Source organism: Nestor notabilis, unplaced genomic scaffold (assembly GCF_000696875.1).
Source record: "Nestor notabilis isolate BGI_N333 unplaced genomic scaffold, ASM69687v1 scaffold1970, whole genome shotgun sequence".
Taxonomy (NCBI): Eukaryota; Metazoa; Chordata; class Aves; order Psittaciformes; family Psittacidae; genus Nestor; species Nestor notabilis.
This window is the reverse complement of record NW_009911402.1, coordinates 14,138-24,014: the sequence shown is the minus strand read 5'-3', so window position 1 is coordinate 24,014 and position 9,877 is coordinate 14,138. Positions and strand designations below refer to the sequence as shown.

Sequence of the window (9,877 nt, the reverse complement as noted above, 5' to 3'; positions counted from 1 at the left end):
CCTCCAGCCCGCGCAGCAGCTCCGGGCCCTCCTCTGGCCTCACTCCAGCAGCTCCATGTCCCTCTTGTGCCGTTCCCCAGAGCTGGATCAGGGCTCCCTGAGCTGCTGCTCACGCTCTGGGGGTGCACCCAGCACACGGGGGGATTCTGGGTTCAAGCACACACTGAAGCCGGGTCATGGGGAGCTTCTCCTCACCCAACGCCACCAAGTCCTTCTCCCCAGGCTGCTTTCAGTGCATTCCCCCCCTACCCTGTGTTTGTGCTGGTGATGCCCCAGGCAGGCCAGGAGCTGGATTTTTTTCCTCCAAGCCCTTTAGTGACCACTGTGAGGCCCCAAAGGTGCTGTGTGGCCACTTGTTGTCACAACCATTGAAACTCGTGCGCTTCCCTGGCACTTTCCCCTGTGCCTGCTCAGACTTCACTATCTTAATCAGTGAGACAGGATGGGAAAGGGTTAGGAGGAGATCGTCCCCCTGGGAGACACGTGTGGCAGCGGGAGTGTTGGGATTAGCAGCCAGGATCCCGCTCAGGTTTGTGAAGGCACAGGGGAACAGCACGGTTAAATGTCACCAGCAGCACACGTACTGTGCTGGAGGTGAATAATCCTGACAGATGTCAGGTTTCTTCTGCTTAATCTTTCCCATATTGAGCACAAATGGTGTGAAAACAAGAGGATGGAAGCCCTTAGCAGGAGTTTTGTATGAGCACATTCGTGTCTTGCTTCAGAATGACTGGGGGTGGCAGAAATCCCGGTGGATTTGGCCTGTGGATTTAATGATGCTTCACGTTTGTGTGCTGCTTGATTAGACATATTAATTAGGCCCCTGGTGCAGGTGGGGATGGAGGTGTGTTCACCTTCCTCCCTCTCCTGCACAGCGGAGGTGCCTATCCCCAGCGGACCTCCGCTCTTGGAGTTATCTGGATGAGGAATGGGAAAATCCTACAGCTTTTCCCCTCTTAATAACACCACCAAACATTTTCCGGTCCCCCCCCCCTACGAAAACCCACCCCCTGAGCCACACAGCTTTGGGAATTCATGTGGATTCCTGCTTCAGAACTGTGTTTCAGTCTGTTTCCTGAGCACTCTTGCACTCCTTTTCCTCCTACCCTTCTGCCCAAAACAATAACCCGGCAGAAGCCTCTCCACCCAGCGCCGAATTCCTGCGCAGCCCCGCGGTTGCCTTTGTTTCCCATGGAAGGCTGCCAGGGAACAGGGAGCGAAGGGCAGCAGAGAGCCCTGTGGTTGTGGGGAGGTTTCATGCAACTGTAAATTTGAGGCGTTTTGCTTTGATGCCGTTAAAAGCGGCTTTTCCGGGATGGGAATGTAGATGTAACTTGGCTCTGACCTCAAGGGGGTCAAGCTGGTCGGGTTTTAATGCCATGTATTCTGCCGAGGTGGATCTTGTCCTCTCTGGCCACACAAGCATTAAACCTTTCTGGATGTATTTTAGCTCTTCAAAACACTGCTAAATAGGAGAAGGCTTCAGATAAGGGAAGGGGAAAGCACTGCTTACAGCAGCCCTGCAAGGGAAGTGTTTTATCTTCTTTCCCCTGCTGAGGTTTGGAGTTTTTGGGGTTTTTCCGTTGGCAACAGCAAAAATCCCTATTTCCATCACCCTCCCATCTTTATCTGCCATCTCCTGAGGGCTTTTTGTCCTTGAGTTTGCAACATGCTCAACCCCTCTCACTGAGTTCACTCATACCCATGGGGCTACATGTCGGGACAGGCTTAAGGTGTGCCCATAGGGTGAAAAGCTCTTGTTTCTCCCCCAGGAATGACAGGTCCTTGGCAGCACAGCAGAGCTGCTCTCAGTGGGAGCAAGAGGAGGAGCAGGGAGGGACTGAAGCAGGCAGCAAAGCATCCTGCTGTGCTCCAGCTCTGCAGCCACCCCGCTGCACGCCGCCTGACTGCCAGCGCTTGGCATAGGCTTGTTTGCAAGCAAAGGGTTTCTCTTCATGCAGCACCAGCCCCAAGTAAATGATTTTCTTGGGTGCTTTGTATTGCACTTAATCATCTACACCCATAAATACAGGAGCAAGCAACATCCATGCACTTGGCCTTTGGCAAGACCTCATGTCGGTAGCTGCGTGGGGAATTTTTAGGCGTGTTATCCCTGGATAACCCATCACAGGGCTAATTAGCATAATTGGCATTTTTCCTTGGAATGACTGGGGTTTTTTCCTTCTTTTCCCACCAGCTTTCCTGCAGGAGCTGGTAGAACGTGACAACTCCAAATTCGAGGAGTGGTGCAACGAAATGGCCGAGATGCGCAAGCAGAGTGTGGCCAGGGGCAAAATCAAGCACGAGGAGGTGAAGGAGCTCTACAAAAGGTTACCCGCTGAAGCTGGTCTGTAAGACATTGTGGTAGTATCTTGTAGTAGACTGTTGTTAAGATTAGTAATGTTTTGTTACTAACCCACAACTCGCTTCTGTGGCCTGGACACTGCTGGAAGGCATTAGCCTCTTCAAAAGCAGAGTGATCGCTGCCTGTTGTTGCTGTGTGCATGCTGAGGGTTCTATTCCCTCTCTTGTTTTTCTGCCTTAACCTATTTTTCTCCCTTTTCTGCTCATTCTCGTGGCCTCTGGCATCGCTCATTCCCTCTTGCTCCTTCCCCATCAGTCAGTCTCCTGTGTGCTTCCATGCGTGCTGACTGTGTTCTTCTGCCCGGTGAGCAGCTTGTCTCAGTAGCATTGAGGCAGAATTAAGAGGCTGGTCTCAAACTGCCAGCTCATGGCAAGTCTGGGAGCTGTTGATCTGAGTGAATCAGCAGGTAACAGGGAATGGGAATGCCTGACCTCCAGCAGGAAATTATTTGATTCAGCCCTGCCTCCAAAGCCCTGTGTCTAAGCCTTGTAGTCCATCTGATGAGTGACTGGGGTTAATCCTTTCCTACTACTCCTTGTGTCTCGTCACCTTAGCATATCTGAGCACAAGGATTTTTACTCCCTCTCCCCCCGCCTTGTCTCCCTCAAAACAAGCACAGGGGGCACTTGCTCTGCCCATCCAACACGGGGAATTTCTCTCCGCTGTGCCCATCTCCTAAAAACTCCAGGAAATTTGTAATTAAAGACTTTAAAATGTGTTTAATTGGACAGCCTGATAGACAGTTTGTTGTTTAGCTTTTGGTAATCATTGCTTGAGCTGGGAGCAGCTGAGCAGCCGACTCTGTGGCTCCTGTAAACATCTGCCTCTGCAATTCGTGCACCGGGTTTGCCAACAACAGGCGCTTCTCTCAGGGCCACGAGGGTGTCACAGCTCGTTGTGCCGTGTCCCCATGAGCCTGAGCAGTGTGAAATGTCACTGGTAAATCAGAGCTGTGGAGGTAGGAACGTGCCGTGAGTCACTGCTAAAAAGGAGCAGCGAGCACAGCCCTGGTGTGTTTGCTCTCCCCTTGAGCAGCAGCAGCAGGTTTGCTTCTAACACAGGAGGAATAAACCTCCAAAGGGTGGTTTTACAAGTGCAGGCAGAGCTCCTCTGCCTCAGTCTGAAGATGACAGGACCCTGAGGGCACCCACTGCTGCTGCAGGGCACGTCGCGGCCACAGCAGCTCACGAGCACAGCTGGAGGCAGCGTTATTCCAGAGCTGCTCCAGGCGTGATCCCGCGGGAGCTGGGGACTCTCTCTGCAGCTGCATAGACGTTTGCTGCCAGCTTTGTGGAGCCTGCCCCAGAAAAAGGCACTTTCTGGGGGAGGCACTTTCATCCCAAACTAGCAAAGCAGCTCTGACAGTGCTGCAATTCTCTGGAGGTCATGGCTGTGTGTCTGGCATTGCGTAAGATGGGAATACTGCTGGGATATGCTGCAGAGGAGCAGAGGGTTTGAAGCCTGGCTTCATAAAGATCTGGGACAGGCTGGAAGACAAAGTATTTTCCTGTAGCTTCTCTGTTGCTCCTTTGTTCAAAACATTAAGCATTTGTGTTCATTTCATAAATGGAACCAAGGGTGATGTTTCTCCTTGGTTTCAGACCTGCCTTCCTTGTGTCAGCATAGAACAGGTTTCATTTCTTCCTCATTTCTTCTTCATTTCCCAATCACCTCATAGAAGGGTTTGTACATCAATACCAGGTGTTGGTATTAAATCACAGAATCATGGATGAGCTTTAAGGTCCCTTCTAACCCCCTGCCACGGGCAGGGACACCTTCCACTAGAGCAGGTTGCTCCAAGCCCCTGTGTCCAACCTGGCCTTGAACACTGCCAGGGATGGGGCAGCCACAGCTTCTCTGGGCACCCTGTTCCAACTGAGATACCTGAGGTTCAGCAAAGCTGTTTCAGTGCTCCTGCAGCCGCTGACCTGCTGCTAAGCCGTGCTTTGTGCGTGGTTTGCACCTTCAGCAAACAAGGGCGAGGTGGCTGCTCTCTCAAACAGAAACTCTCACTCAGGCTTAAACATTTGAGCCAGTTCCCATTTGCTCTGTAAATGTTAAAATGCACAAGGGTGTCTCACCCTGAGTGGCAGGAGCAGCCCAGAATAGCACTGGGGTGTCGGGCGCTGAAGGGACGGGGCAAGCACTGACCTTGTGTCTTTGATGTTGTTGCCTTTTATTTTTCAATGTAACCCAATGAGGTCACTCTGGAAAGAGCCTTTAATGTATGATCACAGCTTAAATTGTAGAATCCCAGACTGATTTGTGCTGGAAGGGACCTTAAAGCTCCTCCAGTTGAGCCCCCTGCCATGTGTAGGGACACCTTCCACTGGAGCAGGTTGCTCCAAGCCCCTGTGTCCAAGCTGGCCTTGAACACTGCCAGGGATGGGGCAGCCACAGCTTCTCTGGGCACCCTGTGCCAGCACCTCAGCACCCTCACAGGGAAGAACTTCTTTATTTCCAACCTAAATCTCCCCTGTTTATGTTTCAACACATGCCCCTTGTCCTATCAGTACAGTCCCTGATGAAGGTCCCTCTCCAGCATCCTTGTAGCCCCCTTTAAACACTGGAAGCTGCTTTGAGGTCTCCACTCAGCTTCTCTTCTCCAGGCTGAACAGCTCCAACTTTCTCAGCCTGTCTCCATACAGGAGGTGCTCCAGCCCTTGATCCTCCTCTGGACTTGCTCCAACAGCTCCATGTCTTTCTTATGGTATTACATCTGTCCCTCAGTGGCTGATAGGAAAATCCTTCCCGTTCCTTGACTACTCTCCACTAAGGCCCTAAAGATTTAGCACTGTGACTTGGAGTGGTCTGGGATTCCATATGGATTGCTTGAATTTGAACTGACCGCTTATTCTTGCATATCTTAACTTCACATAGCACCTATCTCCTAAACCTGTGATGCTGAGATGATACTTGGTGGGCGGAAGCTGTAATGGCTGTTTGAGAACTTAACAGAGGGTTTTAATCAACACTGATAGCTTGTTAATTTTTAAAAGTGCTGTTTAATATCAGAGTAATTATAAAATACCATCTGCTGCGTTGTGCCTTCGCTGACAAATTCGGGCTTGTTTCTCTTTGTGCTTTTTCCCCTCCCAGGTTCCCCATACGACTTCATCTCTCTGGAGTGGCTGCAGAAATGGCTGGATGAGTCTACTCCTCCCAAACCCATAGATAACACAGCTTGCCTCTGCTCACATGGCAAGCTCCATCCCGACAAAATATCCATCATGAAGAGAATATCAGAGTATGTGGCGGACTTCTTCTACAGGAGATATGGAGGAGGGCCCCGGCTGAATGGTAAGGTGTCAGCTCCAAAATGCCTTCTCCAACTCATGGTCTGAACGTGGTTTAGGGCCTTGTTCTGGTTCGAGCCCCATCCTTTGTCATCAGAACTTTATTTATTTTTTGTGCTGCAGTGTGTGATTTGGTTACATTCAAATGTTAACATTTAAACAACTGCAGTTAGTCTGATTGCAGGGTCATAGAACCGTAGAATCCCAGACTGGTTTGGGTTGAAGGGACCTTAAAGCTCATCCAGTTCCAACCCCACGACAGGCAGGGACACCTTCCACTAGAGCAGGTTGCTCCAAGCCCCTGTGTCCAAGCTGGCCTTGAACACTGCCAGGGATGGGGCAGCCACAGCTTCTCTGGGCACCCTGTGCCAGCACCTCAGCACCCTCACAGGGAAGAACTTCTTTATTTCCAACCTAAATCTCCCCTGTTTATGTTTCAACACATGCCCCTTGTCCTATCAGTACAGTCCCTGATGAAGGTCCCTCTCCAGCATCCTTGTAGCCCCCTTTAAACACTGGAAGCTGCTTTGAGGTCTCCACTCAGCTTCTCTTCTCCAGGCTGAACAGCTCCAACTTTCTCAGCCTGTCTCCATCCCCCGCAGCACCTCCGGGCCCTCCTCTGGCCTCACTCCAGCAGCTCCACGTCCTTCTTGTGCTGTTCCCCAGAGCTGGATCAGGGCTGCAGGGGGGAATCTCCCCAGAGCACAGCAGAGGCGCAGGATCCCCTCCCTGAGCTGCTGCTCATGCTTTGGGGATGCAGCCGAGCCTGTCTGGGACTTGGGTCTGTTTCATTCCTGAATTCTGCTCCATTTAGGAAAAGCTGCACGTGAGCTGCTCCTGTGAAAGCAACTTAAACATCATCCTTGGAAAGTTTAATGAAGTCGATTGTAGAAAGTAACAACACTTGCACATGCAACCCCCCACGCTCTTGTCTGTACCTGCAGTACCTGCAGATCCTGTGTGGGCAGCATTCCCTGGAGCCAGCAGCACGGATGTGCTGTGCAGGCCAAACAAATCCCTGTCTGTCACTTCTAGCCTGTCCTGAACTGCCTCTCGAGGAAAGCACATACCTGATAGCCTACGTGCTTGTGTTGTGGGCATTTGTCACACATCTTGAGTTTTGGGGTCAGCCCAGCCCCAATAGTCTTTGGGCATCCCTTAATCGAGCCCCAGGCGTAGTTCCTTTTGTAAAGGAGCTGCATGACTCCCGCTGAGACCAAATTAGCTCAGCTCCTACTAGGAGCTTATAGGGAAGAAACACAACCAGCAGCAAGTGCTGTGACGCAGGCAGCCTTTGTGGAAAACAACCAGGGCAGCATTTATCAGTCAACTGGAAGGTCACCCACGGGTCTGTTTGTGGAGTAAGGCTGGGAGGGATGGATGGATGGATGGATGCGCTGCCTTCTCCTGCTTCTTCCCTGGATGCGCCCCTCTTGCTCCCGGAGGAAAACACATGCCCAGCTGTAGGGTTTCTGCTTCTGTTGCTCCAGTGTAGCTTTGCAGGAGGGGGGTTATTTCTGGGTTTAACCTCAAAGTGCCACAATATGGGTTTTTTTCCTTGCAATATGCCTAATCCTTCCTGCCTTTTGGCTCCCCTGGCTGTGTGTTGGCATGCCCTGGCTCGCAGCTGGAATTGCAGGCTGTTGGTACTGGAGAGCTGTGAAGCCAGTGGAACAGATCACACCCCCTCTGAAGTGTTTTATGCTTATTTAACCTTCAGCTGTGGCCTGATCTGGCAGCGACCCCAGGGATCTCCTCATTTACATGTGAAACCTCCGGTCTTAAGGCAGGATAGTTGGTACCTATGTGTCTGAGCACCTTCAAACCAGCGAGAAGCTCAGCCATGTGTGACATAACTTGTGTTTCTTTCCCCGTTACCCCAGTGAAAGCACTTTGCAAGGACTGTGTGGTGGAAAGGTGTCGGATCCTGCGGCTGAAGAACCGCTTAAATGAAGACTACAAAACTGTGACCAACTTGCTGAAGATCACAGTCAAGGGGTATGTAAGTCCTGACGCTTTCAAACGTTGTCAGAGGGGTTTGAGAGGTGCTTAAATAGAATCATAGAATCACAGCCTGGTTTGGGTTGGAAGGGCCCTTAAGATCATCCAGTTCCAATCCCCTGCCATGGGTAGAGACACCTCCCACTAGAGATGTGATTTGTGTTGCCAACGCTGTGGTCTCTCTGCAGGAATGACGGGTTCTGGGTTGGAAAAGCATCCTTGAGGAGCTGGCGTCAGCTGGCTCTGGAGCAGTTGAATGAGCAAGACGAAGACACGGAGCACAGTAATGGGAAAATGAATGGAAACACACAAAACAAAGGTAGTTCTGCTGATGTGGAGACCCACAGCCTAATACCTCTTAACAAAAGACACGTTAGGTGCTCCTGTAGCTGTTTGGCTTTCCTTGTATGAGTTGGGAGAAAAGGATAATAAATCACATAAAAAGCTCCTTCATTTACGGAGCTTTTTATTTGATAAGCTTCAAAACTGCTGGGTGATCTTCACACCCTGAGAAGAAGAGGAGGCAATAAGTAGTTTTACAAAGCTGTGTAAAATTACCACCCCAGACCCATGATCTTTTCATCTGCTTTTATCTGAATGAGGGAGCCCAGGGGGGAAAGAAACATGAAAATTACCTTGATGAAGATGTTTATTGATGGTCTGTGGATGGAACAGTGTAAAGCAGTACTGGGAAAATGCAGCCTAAGAGAAAACAAGTCATGAATTGAACCCTTTTTCATGCCTATATAATGAGTATTAGGAGAATAGATGGGGATTTATTTGCCTTCTGCTGTTTAAACTTTTGGAAACTGGGTATTTTGTTGAGCTTTTAGTTTCAGAACCGGGGCAAGAAGCTTGCTTGAATGCACATGGAGATGATGCGCTAAAGGCATTGATCTTGGGCTTGAAGGCTCCAAGAGCACCACAGCCCTCTGATCATATCTGGTGCTGGTGGAGTACTCAGTGCAAAAAGGGTACTTCAGTTACCATTCCTCATTCCTCGGGGGGTGGTTTAACAGGTTACAACTCTGAGTAGTACATTCCAATTACTCACAAGCCAATGTACTTGTCTAGCAGGTCAGTAGAGACCCTTACTAACACCTTATTTTGTTCATGATGCTCCAGTTCAGGGGCCAAATGAATTACTACAGAGCTTCAGTTCTAACCATCATTTATGCATTAATGTGGGTCTTGTCACCCCCTGGCAGGCTCCCCCTTGGTTTGTCAGGCAGCATCTGGTTTAGATCAGCATCCACAAGGCAAAGAGGGCACTGATGTTTGCCAGCAGGTTTCCGCTCTCTCTGCTCTCACCTAGCTTGTGTTTAGGTTAAACGCCGGTCCCTGGGAGCCAGGAACCCCTGTGGTGGTTTAGCCCTAACAAATGTGTCCTTTGTAGTCTCACAAAGGGCAGGCTTGTGCTTCAGGCACTTCAAAGCACTCCTACGTGGGCTGTAGGCTGTAATCCCGCCTGCCCGGGGGCCACAACATGTGAGAATAGCAAATTTCCTTCCAAAGACTCCCTTGGGTTGAGGGTTTTGCCGCAATTTGGAAGGCAACTGCGCTCCTTTCCCCAAAGATTTTCCCTTTCTTAAGGGAAGAAACTCTGTGCAATCTTGATGGGTTGGGGTTTTTGTTGTTTCCTTTAATTAGATGAATCAAATGAAGAGAAGAGAGAGGAGGAAGAGGAGTTAAATTTTAATGAAGACATCGTTTGCCCACATGGTAAGTCTCTCCGGGGGATGGAACTGAATGTATCTGTTGTTGCCCACTGCACAAGGCGTTAACCTTGTAGCCTTTGCTCCCTCTGAGGCCAGCATGAGTTGTTACTGCAGAAATGTGCTTAATTCTCATTTTTCTGGTGTTTCTTGACACTCAAACTTTATTTGCAAGCGAACTGTCACCTTGCAGCCCAGATTTGGTAAGGCAGGGAAACGGGTGCAAAGGAGCATCTATCAGTGGTGAAGTGACACAGAGACATAGAATCATGGAACAGTTTGGGGTGAAGGGAGCTTAAAGCTCATCCAGCTCCAACCCATGCCACGGGCAGGGACACCTTCCACTAGAGCAGGTTGCTCCAAGCCCCTGTGTCCAACCTGGCCTTGAACACTGCCAGGGAGGGGGCAGCCACAGCACCCTCACAGGGAAGAGCTTCTGCCTCAGAGCTCATCCCAATCTCCCCTCTGGCAGGTTCTAGCCATGCCCCTTGTCCTGTCCG

General features: G+C 50.4%; 1 protein-coding gene across 1 annotated transcript in view; it reads left to right on the top strand.

The window, feature by feature from the left end:
- Window positions 1–9,877, top strand: part of USP48 (ubiquitin specific peptidase 48) — a 31,221-nt gene that overhangs the window by 9,326 nt on the left and 12,018 nt on the right. The window contains exons 10-14 of the mRNA XM_010014440.1: window positions 2,198–2,347; window positions 5,465–5,665; window positions 7,545–7,659; window positions 7,851–7,981; window positions 9,313–9,384. Coding sequence (XP_010012742.1) covers window positions 2,198–2,347; window positions 5,465–5,665; window positions 7,545–7,659; window positions 7,851–7,981; window positions 9,313–9,384 — 669 coding nt within the window. The remainder of the gene's footprint in view (window positions 1–2,197; window positions 2,348–5,464; window positions 5,666–7,544; window positions 7,660–7,850; window positions 7,982–9,312; window positions 9,385–9,877) is intronic.